Genomic DNA, 20324 nt, shown 5'->3' on the forward strand with positions numbered 1-20324 from the left:
TTATGGATCATTCTGAAAGAGACCTCTTTGACCTTGTTAACAAGTAGGTATTTGTGTGGTAATACTTTTTTCCAACAGATATTATTGACAAATGTATTCCAGTAAATTGTGACATAAGGAATTGATACAATATCCTTTTGAAATAAAGTACATACAGATCTGTTGTTCTGAGGGAGCAAGGAGAAACAAACGTTTCCTATTGGAGAGTCTACTGGATTAAGAGAGCGTAGGTCAAGAAGGTGAGGTCTGGTTACACCTCTAAACAACATGAGAGTTCCAGATGGAATAGCATCAAAGACTACGGCGAACTCTCTAGGTGTAACAGGGATATTGTAACGAGATAAAAAAAAAAATCCTCATAATTCAGTAACAATCCTTCTGCAATAAAAAGTTGACTCACCAGCAGGATATGATTATTAAACCAGTTCTTAATAAAAAATAAAGACCTGTTTCTATACAAAATATCCTTATTGTTCGAAATGAAATACCTATGCGGGGCAAATGTGTTTTTATATTAACGACCACGCTAAAAATACTTGTCTAAAAATGGAGACCTCTATATTCATATGTGTTCATAACGACAGATTTCCTAATATAATGTGTACGACATTTCCAACCCTGACCTTCACACTGACCCTTCCCAAATGAACCCTCTTTATCGCGAGATTCAATAACTTTGTGTTATGTACAAATCTGCGCATGCGCAGTTTTTATTCGAAAACTTGCTTGGTGAGTGACGCGGTTGAGAAGCGAAACAGCAGCGGACAGGACAAGAAACAATGGCGACAGCGGCAACTGCAGCGGGTGGAACGGGTTCAGGGGGACCAGCAGCCGGCCCTATGGGCGTCGGTACTGCGGTGGGACGTAAGAAAGATGGAGGTCCTTCCTCGAAATACTGGGAGAGCGCAGAAACGGTCTCTCAGATCGATTCGGTGCGCCAATGGATCGGGAAACACTACAAAAAGGTTAGCGAGTGCTGGTTTTAACCTCCATTTGATTTCCAACATCAAGGCACGCGTCTGTAGCACAATGGAAGTGCTATCTAGATATCTCTTTCAATATATTGCTCCTATTAGGTACTTGTGGCAAACTAGATATTAATAGATAGTTTGCTTCATGCATCTAAAGATGTCCATCACAACATTACCCAACTAACGTTACATGAACATTACATGTCAAGAGATAGCTAGGCTAACTAACGTTAGCTGCTAACTGAACAGCCTTAGCGTAACGTCCGTTTATTTTGTTACACGGCCAACACACTAGCTGAAGAGTTGTCTGTTTGTGTAAGCTACCCATCTAGGGTAGCAAGGTAGCTAACGTAATTACTTTTGTTTTCATCTGACTCTATCTGAGCGTAGCTGGCTAGCTAACGTAACGGAAACTAGCTTCGGTTGGTAAGAATATTAGCATGTTTTGAAACGGTATCATAGATGTAAACATTGAGGTGATCCGGTAAGGCACGGGACCTGATGTAACTAACGTTAGTTAGCTACGGTAACGGTTGGTAACATTGTGATTGACCAGATAATAGCAGACGGATCATTGGGCCATTTATGTCTAGCTAATTAGCTGAATTGTCTTGATGGGAAACCTCGACTACCTCGTGTACCCGAACTACTTTGCGCTCGGAGACCAACTGTGTTCCACACATAACCAAGCAAAGGCTGCCTTTGTTGACAGCAGCAAACCATCAAAACATCTCCGCGTGGTCATGGATTTCCCAAAACAACTGTATTGAAAGAAGTAGCTAGCTAGCTACTGTAAACTATTTTCTACTGTATTTATTTTCTTGAAACCAGGAAGACACTTTTCAGTGACCAGTGAAGGGGCCTCGCTGAAAAAAAAAGTGATGTCATATCACCCTGCATTTACCTAAGAAAGGCTGCTGTTTTGGTCTTATAGTATGAGCTATCTACTCATGAGATCTTGTGTGTGCCTGCATTTGCCATGTGTTTGTCTGACCATGTAGCCTAACACTTCTGTGGTCTCACAATATTCAATCCCTCCTTTGTCACACATGAGTGTGCCTCCATGACTAACACAGTGGTCTTGTGGTGTCTTAGTATGTACAGGCAGACTCTCCCTCCAATAAGTCCCTGGCAGGGCTGGTGGTGCAGCTGCTTCAGTTCCAGGAAGATGCTTTCGGACGGAGGGTCAACAACCCTGCCCTCACCAAGTTGCCTGTGAGTATCTCCTCCACACACGTCTTTACACCTGCCCAGGTTGGGACAGGGACGGGACCTACACACACAGTGAAATTGAAGTGAATCCTATAACGTTTTGGGCAAGGGAAGAATGGGCTATAGAGGGTTGGAGTGCTTCCCAATCACTTCTGCACATTTTGTGTCACAGTAGTTTGCCCTGTCTTTATCTATCTTAGCCAGCTTGTGTGAACGTCCCTCACCTTTTCTTCTGTATTGCCTCATCAGACCAAGAGCTTCCTGGACTTCAAGGCAGGGGGTCCTCTGTGTCACATCCTGGGCTCTACCTACAAGTTCAAGAGCGAGCAGGGCTGGTGAGTAGGGTCTTGATTGAATACTTAAAAAATGCATCATTCCCACCTTGGACTAATCACTTATATGATTTGTAGAATGAATAGTTGAAATGTTCTTTCTGCTATGGAATCACATAGAAGGTAGTGGTTGCTTCAAGAGAGGGAGGGGAAATAAGGATGCCCTGTTGAGTTGAGACTGTAAGTAACAAAAACATGTTCTATCCCTCCTATCTGTGCAGGCGTAGGTTTGACTTGCAGAACCCCTCCAGGATGGACAGGAATGTAGAGATGTTCTTGAATGTAGAGAAGACCCTGGTTCAGAATAACTGCCTGACTCGACCAACCGTGTTCCTGGTGCCTGACATGGAGCAGAAGCAGGCCAATAAGCTGAAGGACATCATCAAGAGACACCAGGTAAGACACGCCCACCCAAATCACACCAACCAATGGTAGGATTGTGTCACCACTCGCCAGACATTCAAATAGCATCGTAAGCTACTCTCCTAACTTATTTCCTTTAGGGCTCCATCACCGAGGACAAGTCTAAGGCCACCCATCATATCTACCCCTCTCCAACTCAGCAGGAGGATGGTAAGTAATGTGCGCTACTGAGAAAGGAAATAAAGCTACCCATGCAATGTATATATCACCTACTTTGTTGCTTGATCCCATGAGGCTCAGTTGGTAGAGCATTGTGCTTGCAACGTCAGGGTTGTGGGCTCGATTCCCACTGGGGACCAGTACAGAGAACTATATGAACTCACTACTGTAAGTCGCTCGGGATAAGTGCGTCTGCTAAATTACTAAAATGTAAAAAAAATATATATATATCTATTTATTATACACTGGTATAGGCGGGATTGTGCTGTAGTCTTTGAATCTAATTCCTTATGGTCATGTTACTGAGGCTTACTCTACTCTCATCATATTTCAAAGAAAGTGAAATGTGTGTATACAGTAATATACTATTATTAATACAGTAGTCGGTATGCATTACTTGAGGATGTGTGTGTATATGCTGATAGCAAGGTGTGTGGTTGTCTTGCAGAGGAGTGGCTGCGTCCGGTCATGCGTAAGGACAAGCAGGTGCTGGTGCACTGGGGCATGTACCCAGACAGGTGAGAGACTGGCACCGTTAGACTTCAGCTTTGCTGGTTCACTCTGTCCTCTTACACGTTCACCCACTGTGACCTGTTACTGACCTTTAACCCCTCTTCTCTGTGTGGTCAGTTATGACACCTGGGTGTCCACCAGCGATGTGGAGGGGGATGTGGAGGACCCACCCATCTCTGAGAAGCCCTGGAAGGTGAGGATCGAGCATCCAGTCATGTATAATGTTTTTTATATATACAGTGGGGAGAACAAGTATTTGATACACTGCCGATTTTGCAGGTTTTCCTACTTACAAAGCATGTAGAGGTCTGTAATTTTTATCATAGGTACACTTCAACTGTGAGAGACGGAATCTAAAACAAAAATCCAGAAAATCACATTGTATGATTTTTAAGTAATTCATTTGCATTTTATTGCATGACATAAGTATTTGATCACCTACCAACCAGTAAGAATTCCGGCTCTCACAGACCTGTTAGTTTTTCTTTAAGAAGCCCCCCTGTTCTCCACTCATTACCTGTATTAACTGCACCTGTTTGAACTCGTTACCTGTATAAAAGACACCTGTCCACACACTCAATCAAACAGACTCCAACCTCTCCACAATGGCCAAGACCAGAGAGCTGTGTAAGGACATCAGGGATAAAATTGTAGACCTGCACAAGGCTGGGATGGGCTACAGGACAATAGGCAAGCAGCTTGGTGAGAAGGCAACAACTGTTGGCGCAATTATTAGAAAATAGAAGAAAATAGAAGAAGTTCAAGATGATGGTCAATCACCCTCGGTCTGGGGCTCCATGCAAGATCTCACCTCGTGGGGCATCAATGATCATGAGGAAGGTGAGGGATCAGCCCAGAACTACACGGCAGGACCTGGTCAATGACCTGAAGAGAGCTGGGACCACAGTCTCAAAGAAAACCATTAGTAACACACTACGCCGTCATGGATTAAAATCCTGCAGCGCACACAAGGTCCCCCTGCTCAAGCAGGCGCATGTCCAGGCCCGTCTGAAGTTTGCCAATGACCATCTGGATGATCCAGAGGAGGAATGGGAGAAGGTCATGTGGTCTGATGATTCAAAAATAGAGCTTTTTGGTCTAAACTCCACTCGCCGTGTTTGGAGGAAGAAGAAGGATGAGTACAACCCCAAGAACACCATCCCAACCGTGAAGCATGGAGCTGGAAACATCATTCTTTGGGGATGCTTTTCTGCAAAGGGGACAGGACGACTGCACCGTATTGAGGGGAGGATGGATGGGGCCATGTATTGCGAGATCTTAGCCAACAACCTCCTTCCCTCAGTAAGAGCATTGATGATGGGTCGTGGCTGGGTCTTCCAGCATGACAACGACCCGAAACACACAGCCAGGGCAACTAAGGAGTGGCTCCGTAAGAAGTATCTCAAGGTCCTGGAGTGGCCTAGCCAGTCTCCAGACCTGAACCCAATAGAAAATCTTTGGAGGGAGCTGAAAGTCCGTATTGCCCAGCGACAGCCCCGAAACCTGAAGGATCTGGAGAAGGTCTGTATGGAGGAGTGGGCCAAAATCCCTGCTGCAGTGTGTGCAAACCTGGTCAAGAACTACAGGAAACGTATGATCTCTGTAATTGCAAACAAAGGATTCTGTACCAAATATTAAGTTCTGCTTTTCTGATGTATCAAATACTTATGTCATGCAATAAAATGCTAATTAATTACTTAAAAATCATACAATGTGATTTTCGGGATTTTTGTTTTAGATTCCGTCTCTCACAGTTGAAGTGTACCTATGATAAAAATTACAGACCTCTACATGCTTTTTAAGTAGGAAAATCTGCAAAATCGGCAGTGTATCAAATACTTGTTCTCCCCACTGTATATGCCAAATCAACCCCCGCCTCCAGCCTGAAAAGTACTAGCAGACAACACCACCCTTGAGTAGTGGATTAGTTTCGACTCCTCTTCCCCTCTCCTCTCCCAGGTGCATGCCAAATGGGTCCTGGACACCGACGCCTTCAACGAGTGGATGAATGAGGAAGACTATGAGGTGGACGAGAACAAGAAGACTGTGAGCTTCCGCCAGAGGATCTTCCCAAAGGAGGAGGAGGTAGGCCAAACTCTGAGGTGTGCGTTATGGATTCTTAGGAAATGTGTGTCTCGGTGAGTTGCTGCACCACAGGGCTCTGCACGGTGGATTGTTGTCTTGTTCTTGTCTGTGTCGTGTCACCCATCCTTTCGAGCTCTCCTCTCCTCACCACCACATCCTCCCTCTTCTCCTCCCCCCCGCTCCCCTCTGTGTGAGACTGGTCCATCTTCTCATTCTCTCTCTCTCATCTGGCCATCCCTCGTGGTTCTGATCAGTCTTCCCGTACACCCGATCGCAAGGAGCGCAAGGCCAACGCCGCCGGGAAGAAGAGGAGGCGCTCGCCATCTCCTCCGACCACCCCAGCTGAGTCCCGCAAGAAGGGCGGCAAGAAGGGGTGAGTCCCCCAAATCATAACCTTAGCCATTAGGGAGAAAAACACTAAACTGACCCTGGATCAGTGTCTTGGGCAAACTTCACTGACCTTTTGACCTCCTGTCCCCAGGAACCCTGGGTCTCACTGGAAGCGTCGTGGCCACCGTGGCGAGGAGGAGGAGGAGGAAGAAGAGGACCTGACCAAGGACATGGAGGACCCCTCGCCTGTTCCCAGCATGGAGGAGGTCACTTTGCCCAAGAACGGTCAGTTGATTGTCCAACTCATCCCTCTTGTTGTCTCCCTCTCCCACATCTGCTCTCCTCCCTCTCGATCCTTCACTCTGTTCTTTTTCTCACCCTACCTCCCCCCGTCCTCCTTCATTGTCTCAGTCACTCTAAATCACATGTTGTAAATCTCCCATTCTCTCTCTCTCTCATGGTCCTGTTTCTTTCTCTCAGTGCATCCATCTAATGCTTGTCACCATGTTGACATGCAGTTTATTCATCTCTGTAGTAACTGCAGTTAGTTGTTTTCTAATTCAGAGAGGAACAAACTGTTACACACGTACACTCTGTCCTTGCCAAGATGGCATGGAATTGCCCGGGGGGGACTTTCTTCAGTGGTGCATTGAAGGGAGTGCTATTCCAGCTGAAAGTGCTCTAAGCCAAACACACTGAACTAAAAATGGTCTTTTTGGACCCAGTCCCACCTGCAATGTCCCACTTCTGCAACCCCGCCTCCCTACTCTGTATCTATTTCCGTGGCTGCTTTTGAAAAGAGAGCCTACAAAAGAAGAGACAGCCTATAGCTACTGTTAGTGTATTCACCCTTACCATACTCTCTGGCTATTCTTCAGCCTATTTTTCTTCTTCCCTGTCCTCAGTGAACTCTAAGAAAGATAACGAGAACACCCCCGTGAAGGGAGGGGCAGTGGCTGATTTGGGTAAGTGTGTGCAGAACTATTTCAGTGTTTAAGTATCTACCTGTCTCAGTACTAAACTGTCAATCACCGAGATGTATTGAGTCAAGCAATGGATAGAGTGATGTCATAACGTCCCCTCTCGGTCTTCCAGATGATCTGGAGGATGACTCTGTGGTCTCCGGAGGCAAGGTAACACCCGTTCTTCCTTAAAAACCTTTAATGATTGCCTCTAAATGCTGTCTCTTCTCCATCTTCATTGTAAACTGTTCCCTATTCATCCACAACCATGGTCGTCATTGATAGATCTAGGATCAGATGATCCTAACCCCCGCTTCTTAGCATATCCAGAAGAGGGATGGAAAAATATCTGACCTGGTGTCAGTGTTTAGAAGCAATGTCTACCCATTTGTAGATTTGGGCCCGGTTTCCCGATAGCGATGGAACTTAGGTCTGATAGGATTGAAAGAAAGGTAGTGCTTGTCTCGAATCGTCTTTCTCCATTCAAATCTTTCCTTAAAATTATAATTATTTCATAAAACTGATGACGGATCAGCTCCTATTACCACTTATGGCTGTAAATATTGAGTCCGCTTATTATAATGCTTACCCAATGACAATGCACATCGTTAGGCTACACATCATGAAATATATTGAGGCAAATTAGACAGTAGCCTACGAGTAGCAAAATATTACTCAGTTGAGTTTTTATATGTCGCTTGTTTGTATCCATCGCAAAGATATTGGCACCTTTTGTATTTGTAGTCAACTTTGTTCTGAAGTTATCGGCGGTCACATAAACCCACGTGGTTTATCAGTCTATGTTTAGCGGAGGTCTAGAAGTGACACGGGAGTGCAAATAAAGCATCTGACGACGCACTTCCCTGTTCTATGATTGGTCTGATGCATGCATTAGATCACGAGCGTTTTCAAGTGCAACGTTATTAATGATGGTTTTGGGGAAACACCTCAGAGATTTAACGATGCTCCCTATGAAGGTTCTAGCGATGATCTTAGCCGTAAGATGTTTTTGGGAAACCAGGTCCTGTTCTGTAAGCAGTAAAGTAGCACCAGACCCAGTCTCATTCTGATTCAGTTCTCCTACATTTGGGATGGGATTATTCCAGATGAATCTGGATATCCTGCTTTTCTGACATTTATCCTCCATTTGTATATAATAGAAACTGACCTACCCCCTAGCCAAAATTCTGCTCTCCTTGGTTGCCTATGTTGACCTGATCTCATCTGTGTGACTCTGTCTCCCCCTGTAGGAGGAGGAGGAGCAGGGCAAGGCCGAGGTCAACCGCCTCATCGACTCCAGCGAGGACAACGTGACCGAGCAGACCCACCACATCATCATCCCCAGCTACGCCGCCTGGTTCGACTACAACTGGTGAGGATGGGCCCGCTGTTCTTGGTGTGTGGGTAGTGTATTGTGTGTGTCTTGGGTGGGGGTGTTGGGCTGTATTTTATGTTTGTGTCTGAGTTTATCCCCCCCCCTTTCAGTATCCATGAGATTGAGAGGCGTGCACTGCCGGAGTTCTTCAACGGCAAGAACAAGTCCAAGTCCCCAGAAATGTGAGTCCGCAAAGAACACTGCCACACACAACTCACTCAACCCATTAAATTCACTAAGAATTTTTCATCGTACATACACACACCCCCATTGCTGTCTAACACATTACGTCCTTATTTGTTCCAACGATTCAGTGGTTTGTTTGTAAAAATGTGTCTGTGTCTGTCAGATACCTGGCCTACCGTAACTTCATGATCGACACGTACCGGCTCAACCCCCAGGAGTACCTGACCTCCACCTCCTGCCGCAGGAACCTGACCGGAGACGTGTGTGCTGTCATGAGGTGAAGGGTTAAGGGGTTAACATGAAATGGATTCCTTAGGGCAGAAGCTAGGTCATTGTTCGTCAGAGCACACCGTGTGCAGAACGCTTTGTAATATGCGTTTTTTTTGTTGTTGACTAGTTTAGGTTGTCCCTTATAGTTCCAGTCAGATTCTTTCTGTTTGGTGCCTAATGAATACGACCCAGGTTTAGTTGGACTGTTTTGTCTTGCTCTAGATCACTGATCAAGAGTGATGATTGTGGAGTATATTCTTTGCATGTATCTAACTACTAGGGTGCATGCGTTCCTGGAGCAGTGGGGGCTGGTGAACTACCAGGTGGATGCTGAGAGCCGACCCCTCCCCATGGGCCCCCCGCCCACCCCCCACTTCAACGTGCTGGCTGACACCCCCTCTGGCCTGACGCCGATGCACCACCGCCCCCCACAGGTTGGATAACTACATGGAGCTTTGGTCACATTGCTTTCACCTATCCAGTCCTTTCAGGTCGTTGGATACCGAGGGAGTAGGGGCTAGGGGAAGGGTCTTTAAACCCAAGCCTGTTAGTGCCGATAGCGAATTATATCCAAATACACATACAGGCGTTGTGTGTCTGTAACCATTGAGTTTGATGATTTAATGGGTCACAAATGTTGAGCGATTGTGTGAGGGTATTCACTGCATTCTCTGACCACAGTGTGATTCCTTTCAACCTCCTCCCCTGTCTCTCCTCCGGCCTTCTAGATCCCCTCCGGCCAGCAGATGCTCAACTTCCCAGAGAAGGGCAAAGACAAGCCCTCTGACATGCAGAACTTTGGCCTGCGTAACGACCTCTACTCCAAGAAGAACCCCAAGAGTAAAGGAACCAGCGGCGGCCGGGAGTGGACCGAGCAGGAGACTCTGCTCCTATTGGAGGTACGTCAGTCACAACAGACCAGCTGACCAATCACAAACATAATCTAAAACCTACCAGCCTATCAGAGCCCTTCTCATTCCTCCATCTCCTCCCTACCAGGCTCTGGAGATGTACAAGGACGACTGGAACAAGGTGTCGGAGCACGTGGGCTCGCGCACCCAGGACGAGTGTATCCTGCACTTCCTGCGTCTGCCCATCGAGGACCCTTACCTGGAGAACTCTGAGTCGTCCCTGGGCCCCCTGGCCTACCAGCCCGTACCCTTCAGCCAGTCAGGCAACCCTGTCATGAGCACCGTGGCCTTCCTGGCTTCCGTGGTGGACCCCCGTGTGGCCTCCGCCGCCGCAAAGGCAGCCCTGGGTACGTGTTGTGGGGCTGCGTGTGTGGGTCATTTGCAAGGGTGTTTTATCACAATGTGTTTATTCACAAAATAAAATGTGTTTTCAATTGTATGTAATTTCACGCTGCATGTAGTGTGTCGTAATGATACGGTTGTGTGTGTGTGTAATATCGCTGTGTGTTTGAACATATCTGTGTGTGTGGAGGGACTATCACAAGGTGTGAGTCTGTAGCTAACTACAGTGTCTCCCTCTCTCTCCAGAGGAGTTTAGCCGTGTGCGTGAGGAGGTGCCAGCAGAGCTGGTGGAGGCCCATGTGAAGAAGGTGCAGGAGGCGGCCCGCAGCACGGGCAAGGTAGACCCCGCCTATGGCCTGGAGAGCAGCGGCATCGCAGGAACTGCCCCCGAGGAGCCCGAGAAGACCGGTAACACACACACTCGGAACAGAACACATGCATTCAGATATACGTACACACACAGTCGCACATTAGCGAAGGTAGATTAAAAAAAAATACTCTTGTGCGTACTCAAACTATCACAGTTGGTTGTACCTGCACCAAAACTCCAGTATTTTTCCTTCATAGCTCATTCTCCATCTTTTTAAATTGGGAGCCAATTTGATATTAGCGCTTTTATTTCCATGACTTATCAAAACTTGTTTTCTCATGGCTCTCTTGTCCCTCTGCAGAAGACATATGGTGAGCGATATGTTTGGAACATAGAATCGCAATAAAGTCACAGTATCAAATAGCAATACATATAGAATAGCGTAAACACACGGGCCTTCATATAAACATACAAAAACATTCTCTCATCACATACATCAAACATACTCATGCATGCAATACTCACTCACACAAAATATCCACCCAGATACACACCCCCACATTTAGATGGAGTACTGAGTGTTACCAGCGGAGGGCAGCAAATAACCAAGACACACACAGACCACAGCTAACAGGTTAGGGCGAGGCTGCTAGTAGCCAGCTGTCCGCAGGTCACCTAGACCTTATTCTTACCTCCTGCATGTGTGTGTGCACTCGCGTGGGTAAACCCAGATGTGTATTCTCACCAGAACATTTTGAGGTGCCAGCTGAAATCTAGATGGCCAATAAGGGGGGGGGGGGCAACGTAGAGGTTTCTTCAGAGTGTGTTATATGTCTGTGCCCGGCTGTCGTGCTGTCTATTGGATTAGAACGGCAGATGGGGCGTGGGGGAAGGGGTTGAAACTGGGTCAACACACTATGCCATGTGCCACGGCCTCGATGCCTGGAACACACACACAGCAATCGCTCAATCGGCAATTACACATGAATAAATGCATGTTACACATACACGCATCAACAACCAATAAATGGCTTAAATGCATTCAATACCCTCCCCAAAGCAGTCTACCATCTCTCATACAGGTCAATACTCGCATAGTAAAAAACGTGCCCACATGCGTACATGCTTTTTCAAACACACACATGCATGCGCTCTCACTCCGCATCGACTCGCTCACTGTTTCCCAAAATAATGTCCGAGTCATGGCGAGCGTCTACTTATGATGCATAATCTGTTTGTGATCATTTTCTCTGAGAAATGTCTTGTTCTTTGTCTATCCCTCTACTCTAAGCCCCTCCCTCTCTCTCTGTCGCTGTAGAGCCAGCAGAAACCGAGAAGGTGGACACAGACTCCGACTCCCAGCAGCCTGACAAGGTGAGACGGCCCAGGGGCGAGAGGTCTTTAGCATAGTTTATTAATTCGACCACAAAAAAATACAGCTCACATAAAACTTGAAAAAGCCATATAAACTCAGCAAAAAACATGTGTAAATATTTGTATGAACATAAGATTCAACAACTGAGACAAACTGAACAGGTTCCACCGATGTGACTAACAGAAATTGAATGTGTCCCTGAACAAGGGGGGGGGGATTCAAAATCAAAAGTAACAGTCAGTATCTGGTGTGGCCACCAGCTGCATTAAGTACTGCAGTGCATCTCCTCCTCATGGACTGCACCAGATTTGCCAGTTCTTGCTGTGAGATGTTACTTGCTGCAAGTTCCTGGACATTTCTGGGGGGAATGGCCCTAGCCCTCACCCTCCGATCCAACAGGGCCCAGACGTGCTCAATGGGATTGAGATCCGGGCTCTTCGCTGGCCATGGCAGAACACTGACATTCCTGTCTTGCAGGAAATAACCCACAGAATGAGCAATATGGCTGGTGGCATTGTCATGTCAGGATGAGCCTGCAGGAAGGGTACCACATGAGGGAGGAGGATGTCTTCCCTGTAACGCACAGCGCTGAGATTGCCTGCAATGACAACAAGCTCAGTCCAATGATGCTGTGACACATCGCCCCAGACCATGACGGACCCTCCACCTCCAAATCGATCCCGCTCCAGAGTACAGGCCTCGGTGTAACGCTCATTCCTTCGACGAAAAACTCGAATCCGACCATCACCCCTGGTGAGACAACACCGCGACTCGTCAGTGAAGAGCACTTTTTGCCAGTCCTGTCTGGTCCAGCGACGGTGGGTTTGTGCCCATAGGCGACGTTGTTGCCAGTGATGTCTGGTGAGGACCTGCCTTACAACAGGCCTACACGCCATCAGTCCAGCCTCTCTCAGCCTATTGCGGACAGTCTGAGCACTGATGGAGGGATTGTGCGTTCCTGGTGTAACTCGGGCAGTTGTTGTTGCCATCCTGTACCTGTCCCGCAGGTGTGATGTTCGGATGTACCGATCCTGTGCAGGTGTTGTTACACATGGTCTGCCACTACGAGGACAATCAGCTGTCCATCCTGTCTCCCTGTAGCGCTGTCTTAGGCGTCTCACAGTACCGACATTGCAATTTATTGCCCTGGCCACATCTGCAGTCCTCATGCCTCCTTGCAGCATGCCTAAGGCACGTTCATGCAGATGTGCAGGGACCCTGGGCATCTTTCTTTTGGTGTTTTTCAGAGTCAGTAGAAAGGCCCCTTTAGTATCCTAAGTTTTCATAACTGTGACCTTAATTGCCTACCGTCTGTAAGCTGTTAGTGTCTTAACGACCGTTCCACAGGTGCATGTTCATTCATTGTTTATGGTTCATTGAACAAGCATGGGAAACAGTGTTTAAACCCTTTACAATGAAGATCTGTGAAGTTATTTGGATTTCTCCGAATTATCTTTGAAAGACAGGGTCCTGAAAAGGGGACGTTTCTTTTTTTGCTGGGTTTATGTACATGAGTAAAATCGTGGAGGATAACACACAAAGTCTGGGACTTATTTCCATTGCGGTCCTCTTGAAACAAGAATGCAAGGCAAAATCGAACACGTTTGAACACAGTATGACAGCGAGATAATAAAACAAAGAAGAACAACATCTATCTCATCATTGCAGTTACATCGTAGGATACATTCATATGTGCGCCGAAGACGTCAAACAGTTTTTAACTTTATTTTTTAGAGCTGGCAGTCGTACAGTCTGCCCCTCCATTTACTACTCTCCTTCCATCTTTCGCTTACTCTGTTCTTCCCTCTATCTCCATCCATCCACCCTATCTCTCTGTGTGTAGGAAGGCCACGGTGCAAATGTAACGCCACAGATAACATTAGCAGGAGTCCGCCATGCATCAGTGACCACTGTAGAGGCTGAAATGTTCATTAACCTTCATTAGCCATCACCTATCCACACCGGTTCTAGTCCTGATGGCTTTACTGCAGGCTTATTGAAATGCAGGGCATTAGCTTTGAGCCTTGTTCGGTTTTGTATATTTTTCTCCTTAGGTAATTGAGAGCTGTCTGGCTATAGTCTTCAGTTTGGTATTTCTCGGGTCTATATCACCTACATTTGTGTTTCTCAGTTCTGTGTGACCTGTATATACGGTGCATCTCCTGACTTTTTCCTCATTTTGTTACGTTACAGCCTTATTCTAAAAATGCATTTTTTTTATCTTATCAGTTGACACACAATACCCCATAATGATAAAGCAAAAACAAGTTTTTAGAATTTTTTTCCAAATGTATTTAAAACAAGTTTTTTTTATTTTCACATTTACGTAAGTCTTCAGACCCTTTACTCAATACTTTGTTGAAGCACCTTTGGCAGCGATTACAGCCTCAAGTCTTCTTGGGTATGATGCTACAAGCTTGGCACACCTGTATTTGGGGAGTTCCTCCCTTCTCTGCAGATCCTCTCAAGCTCTGTCAGGTTGGATGGGGGGTGTCGCTGCACCGCTATTTTCAGGTCTCTCCAGAGATGTTCGATCAGGTTCAAGTCGGGGCTCTGGCTCGGCCAGTCAAGGACATTCAGAAACCTGTCCCGAAGCCACTCCTGTGTTGTCTTGGCTGTGTGCTTATGGTCGTTGTCGTTTTGGAAGGTGATTCTTCACCGCAGTCTGAGCTCCTGAGCACTCTGGAGCAGGTTTTCATCAAGGATCTCTCTGTACTTTGCTCTGTTCATCTTTGCCTCGATCCTGACTAGTCTCCCAGTCCCTGCCGCTGAAAAACATCCCCACAGCATGATGCTGCCACCACCATGCTTCACCGTAGGGATGGTGCCAGGTTTCCTCCAGATGTGATGCTTGGCATTCAAGCCAAAGAGTTCAATCTTGGTTTCATCAGACCAGAGAATCTTGTTTCTCATGGTCTGAGAGTCTTTAGGTGCCTTTTGTCAAACTCCAAGCGGGCTGTCATGTGCCTTTTTACTGAGGAGTGGTTTTGTCTGGCCACTCTACCATAAAGGCATGATTGGTGGAGTGCTGCAGAAATGGTTGTCCTTCTGGAACGCTACAGCTCTGTCAGAGTGACCATCTGGTTCTTGGTCACCTCCCTGGCCAAGGGCCTTCTCCCCCGGTTTCTCAGTTTGGCCGCATGGCCAGCTCTAGGAAGAGTCTTGGTGGTTCCAAACTTCTTAAATTTAAGAATGATGGTTGCCACTGTGTTCTTGGGGACCTTCAATGCTGCAGACATGTTTTGGTACCCTTCCCCAGATCTGTGCCTCGACACAGTCCTGTCTCGGAGCTCTACGGACAATTTGTTTGACCTAATGGCTTGGTTTTTGCTCTGACATGCACTGTCAAGTGTGGGACCTTATATAGACATATGTGTGCCTTTCCAAATCATGTCCAATCAATTGAATTTACCACAGGTGGACTCGAATCAAGTTGTAGAAACATCTGAAGGATGATCAATGGAAACAAGATGTACCTGAGCTTAATTTCAAGTCTCATAGCAAAAGGTCTGAATACCTATGTAAATAAGGTATTTCTGTTTTTATTTTATACATTGGCTAACATTTCGAAAAACCTGTTTTCGCTTTGTTATTGTGTGTAGATTGCTAAGGAATTTTATTTATTTAATCCATTTTTGAATATGGCTGTAGCGTACTACAATGTGGAAAAAGTCAAGGGGTCTGAATACTTTCCGAAAGCACTGTAAATATAATCAGCTGTGTAACACTTTAGTCTTACCTGTCTCTGTTGTCTCAGGCTGAGTCTAAGGACGAGGCGGAGAAGCCCAGTGAGTCTGCTGAGAAGCTGGCCGAGGGAGAGAAGGTGAAGAGTGAGACGGCCGAACCGTCTGAACGGGAGGAGGGCGAGAGTAAGGGAGGAGAGGGCAAGGCTACAGCAGGTAGAGTAGATCTAAGCAGAATATACATTTTGTATTTGGGTTGTATAAGTCCTGCATCGACTTGAATGATAGTGTTTATTCAACGTTTTCAGACAAAGACAAGGAGGAGGCCATGGAGACTTCAGAGGACAAAGAGAAGGAGGAGCAGGGAGCGATGGAAGAGGAGGAAGAGGAGAGGAAGAAGCTAGAGCCGGACGGGGGGGAGGGGAACATTGCCACTGCAGCCGCCGCTGCCCTCGCCTCAGCTGCCACCAAGGCCAAGGTTTGCTTCTTCCAGAGGGCCAAGGGGATAGCACTTTGTATATCGAGCCCCGAAACTACACCGCTAGCATAGCGCTGTTTTTCGGTATGCTCTGTTTTTGGCGTTCGAAACCAGAAGTAGCAAATTGAGGCAGATATCGAAAGCGAGAGCCGGCTTTTCAGTTGGGGAAACTTGGAACGAAATGCATGAAATAGACGTGAACCCTTAACAGATGCTTCGCCAGCTCCATTCACTCATGCTATGCTTGTGCTGCCGTGTAGCATCTCTCATTGATCGGTGTGTCCGTTTTGCCCACGGCTCAAAAGCTCTTGCGCTACGCTTATACTACCTGGCCAGTCTAGTTTGGCCGTAAGGCAACGCTTTATATTTCCGTTACATCTCTTTCCTCTGTATTCCTCGCTTTCCCTGTAGCACCTGGCGGCGGTGGAGGAGAGGAAGATCAAGTCTCTGGTGGCTCTGCTGGTGGAGACTCAGATGAAGAAGCTGGAGATCAAGCTCAGACACTTTGAGGAGCTGGAGACCATCATGGACCGAGAGAAAGAGGCTGTAAGTAGTGGCCCCGAGGTGGATTGTGGGAAATGTAGTTCAATGTGAGGACTGCATGCGGGTTGAAGGTGCCTGTAGTTTCAGATCCCTTTGGGATGTGAAAGGATTGCATCTGGATTGTAGCGGTATCTATATCAGTGTCAGTTGTCACCCATCCAGGCATTTCAGAGATGTGTGTGAGGGAGAGCCAACGACAGATGGATAACTTGGCTGAACAAATAGATGGTTTTGGGAGTGGGCCTATATATACAACATAAGCAGAGGAAGTGAAGTGTCAATATACAACATTTGCATTAATAATGGGTGGTAATTTTGAGGGGTAGTTGCGGAGTACAGAGAGGATAGTAGAGTAAAGAGCATGCAAGCCTATGAAGGGAAAGCACTTGGGGAGGGGTCAGGCATCGTTGCTGTGCCCATTTGGATACACATGGTTTAAGAGCAATACAATAAGCTAGTCAACTAACTACTGGGTAGATAGTGGGCCTCTAGTCCATTGGAAAGTCAGGCTGTGTGTGTGTGTCAGGAGTGTAAAACTCTGTAAAGCGTGGAGCTGCTGCGGACCGCAGCCTGATAAATAGTGCATGAAAAAGCCAGCCAGTCGTTACATAACCCTCTGGAACAGCACCCAGGCTGCCCCCCTCCTACCGCTACCACAGGCTGAAAACACTGGGTTATACACACTCTCATACACACACTGTGTCTCCGTCTTACACACACATATATATACAAACACTAAATGAGGGCACGCCTCACTGTCTTTAGTACTCCATACTCTTCCTCCTCTACAAATGTACTTACACAGGGAATAGACTTCCTCACCTCCTTCCATCTCTTTCTCCACCTTTCTCCATCCCTGTGTCTCTGTAGGGTTTCTGGTAATGGAATTCACCCATTGATTCCGTGTCAGAGAGAGTGTTAGTGGTTTATTGCATGCAAATCAATCCCTTTATTGACATTTCCAGCCATTGCTCCCCCTCTCCTTCCTGCTTCCAGAGTGGTCCTGTTTCACTGCCCCCTCTCTTCCTCCCCACAGTCTCATTCCATCGCTTTTCCTCTCCCGTTGTACCGCTCTTCCCCTCTGTCATAATGTTCGCTATCGTGATCAGCTTGTCTTTATGGCCTATACTCTTAATTTATTTTATTTTATTTCCTTTCTCTTCTTATTCCTCTCCTTCATTCTTTGATTTATCAATCCATGAAATGAAGCTGTTTCTGTATCATCACCCCCTCTCTCTCTGCCTGTTCAATTAAATTAGCTTTATTGACATGATTATCTTTTCAAAGTGATACTATGAGTAATGATCATCCTTCTACTTGTGGACAGTGGGCTTTTGAGAAGTGAAGGGGAATGATAATCTTGATTAATAGTATGATAAAATGATGCCCCCCCCCTCCAGTTGGAGTTGCAGAGGCAGCAGCTGCTGACGGAGCGCCAGGCCTTCCACATGGAGCAGCTGAAGTATGCTGAGATGAAGGCCCGCCAGCAGATGGAGCAGCAGCAGGCCAACACAGCGGCCCAGGGCCCCGCACCCCACCATGGTCCCCCAGGGCCAGGCATGCACCACGGACCCTCCCACCACGGACCCCCTCCCGCCATGCACTCCGGACACGGCCCCCCCGGACCCGGGTTCCACCCCATGGGTCCCCACCACCCGCAACAGACAGGTAAGGACACACACACACAGGAGCACACCATTTCTCAGCAAAGAGGCACACAAAGACCCCGAAAGTCTTGGAACTATTTCCAAGGCAAGGGAATAACACCAAATATCAGCTAGGAAACATTACCCTGTTTTCAAAAACATGTTCCAGCACACTGATTCTGTGTTAGGCCAAGAGTCTCACCAAGCCTCTCCTTCTGTTTAGGACCAATGGGAGGGCCCGGTCAACCCTTACCAGGACGCATGATGCCTGGCGGCCCCCCCACTGGCAGCATGCCTCCCATGATGGGTCCCCGCCACCCTGGAGCCCCCAACGGCATGTGTGAGTACACTATCCGTACCCGCCTTCCAGATCCTATTCAGCCAGAAAGTGTGTGTGTTGGTGTGTCCCATTCTCAAACCAGTGTGTTCTCTGTCCTCAGACCCTGGCCCCTCGCCTGTACAGGCTGATGGTATGCCCCCAGCGTCTGTGGGACCTCAAGCGGCAGCCCCAGCACGAGTTGCTGACAGCTAAGATCCCTGCCCACAAACAAACACACACTCACCTCTTATAAAACCTCAGCTCATTGATGGCCTTGCTACTGGCTGGGTGTTCTCTCAACTCCAAAAACTCCTCCTGGCTTACACACACACACACACACACCTCCCTCTCAGGGCACAGCGTCAAGGGGGCTGTGGCTCTGACCCTCCTAGTAAGAACACTGTTTTCTCCTCAATCAGTCTGATGTGGGGCAGATCAGATAGGCTCCTCCCAGTCATTTTTAAGAATATATTGTGTGTGTTCTCTATTTTAAAAGAATATGAAGCTGATATTCCTGGAGGAAATCTGAAAACTCACTTTTCCCTCATCTTTTTAGAATGACACAGTAGTCTCTTCCTCTCCTTCAGCGCATCACCAACTCCCCCTCTCTTCCTCCCCCTCCCTCACATCTTCCCCCCAACACAACACCAGGGGGAGCTAGTTGGGTTTGAGGGCTAGTTGATCGTTTAGGGACGTGTGTTGTGTACTGTAATGAATGGGATCATGAAGGTTCCTTCGACACACACAGAGGGGGCCAGTAACCCTCCCCTCACACACACACACTCTTCTCACTGAGAATCTACCTCTCCATTTCGCTCTTCTGAAGCTAAAACACTGTAGTCCAAAGTGTGTGTTCGTTGTTGGTGTGTTCGTTGTTGGTGTGTCAGAAGAGCAGAATGTGCGTACAGCAGAGACAGGTGTTTGACTGTCTGCTCGGCTGCTCTGCCCCCCGCCCCTCCTATCACATGGGTCAAACCACCGATCGATGGGGGTGTCCAGAGGGCCCATAACTCATACCCATAGCCCCCACCAGCCAGGCATAGCACTGTACTACTCACACACTTAGCTGAACCCTGCTCTAGTACACTGGAGGCTGCTCACACACAGGCCTAAAATCCCACTGACATTCATCCATCCTTTTAGTGAGCTAGGTATGGTGATATAGTTGTAGTTAAAAACAATGTGCTCTTCCTCAGTTGTGGAGTGGGCTTCTAGCTGGTCTGGTGCTGATAATGTAGCTGCTACCGCTACCTCTCTTCATCCATCTCCATTCATTTCAACACCCCTCTACACCTTTCTGCTACCTCTGCCTCCTACTGCTCTTGCTCTCTGCTAGCTACCTCTCTGCTCTGCGCACCCCTCTGCTACCTCTAGTACACCTCTCTCATTCGCTGCCCACGTGACTGCTGCGTTACTGTTACCCCCCCTCAGGTAGAATATCACATACACACAGTGTCTCTCACACACTTCCTCATTCAAGGTCTTTCCAGTCTGTTATATCACAAATAATCAGAACCCCCTTACATCTTCTATCTTTTTTTGTTTTATGGTCATGTATTTTTAAGAATAAACTTTGTGTAGATTTGAGTTATCTTTGTTCTTGGAAGTTTGTAGCATTTTTTTTATTTTATTGTTTATTCAGGTCTGTTGGTACTTGGACCTGGACAATGTCTAATAAATTGTTTTTGTATTAAGTGATGTCTGTTTTCAGTAGTTCATTTTATTCTGAACAAAATGTTGGATTTCGTGCTTACACTTGATTGAATTTATAGATTTGTATTATTTCAGGGAGCGACTACAATACCGAGACTAGAGCATGTCGAAATGGTCATATTATCCTGAGAAATAGTTCAGAATATTCTCTTTCCTTCCTATCTTTCTCTATACATATTTCGGGGT

The 20324-nt window shown here is 47.0% G+C and overlaps 1 protein-coding gene across 3 annotated transcripts; it reads left to right on the plus strand.

Annotated features, from left to right (window-relative positions):
* The first annotated feature begins 731 nt into the window (after positions 1 to 731).
* Positions 732 to 20123, plus strand: LOC139573685 (SWI/SNF complex subunit SMARCC1-like). Of its 3 annotated transcripts, none has more exons than XM_071397419.1 (26): positions 732 to 965; positions 2067 to 2186; positions 2433 to 2518; positions 2737 to 2911; positions 3019 to 3088; positions 3546 to 3615; positions 3728 to 3803; positions 5570 to 5695; positions 5950 to 6068; positions 6177 to 6310; positions 6931 to 6990; positions 7121 to 7158; positions 8238 to 8359; positions 8473 to 8544; positions 8712 to 8825; positions 9099 to 9252; positions 9547 to 9717; positions 9818 to 10076; positions 10318 to 10479; positions 11673 to 11755; positions 15514 to 15655; positions 15748 to 15917; positions 16329 to 16463; positions 17861 to 18128; positions 18330 to 18446; positions 18547 to 20123. In XM_071397419.1, the coding sequence occupies exons 1-26, from the start codon at positions 780 to 782 to the stop codon at positions 18636 to 18638; spliced, it is 3321 nt and encodes a 1106-aa protein (XP_071253520.1). In that variant the 5' UTR covers positions 732 to 779; the 3' UTR covers positions 18639 to 20123. The 3 variants fall into 3 exon arrangements, with proteins under 3 accessions (XP_071253520.1, XP_071253522.1, XP_071253521.1); XM_071397421.1 differs by having other exon boundaries at positions 11700 to 11755; XM_071397420.1 differs by having other exon boundaries at positions 5974 to 6068.
* Positions 20124 to 20324: the final 201 nt, after the last annotated feature.

This window comes from Salvelinus alpinus, chromosome 4 (genome assembly GCF_045679555.1).
Source record: "Salvelinus alpinus chromosome 4, SLU_Salpinus.1, whole genome shotgun sequence".
Taxonomy (NCBI): domain Eukaryota; kingdom Metazoa; phylum Chordata; class Actinopteri; order Salmoniformes; family Salmonidae; genus Salvelinus; species Salvelinus alpinus.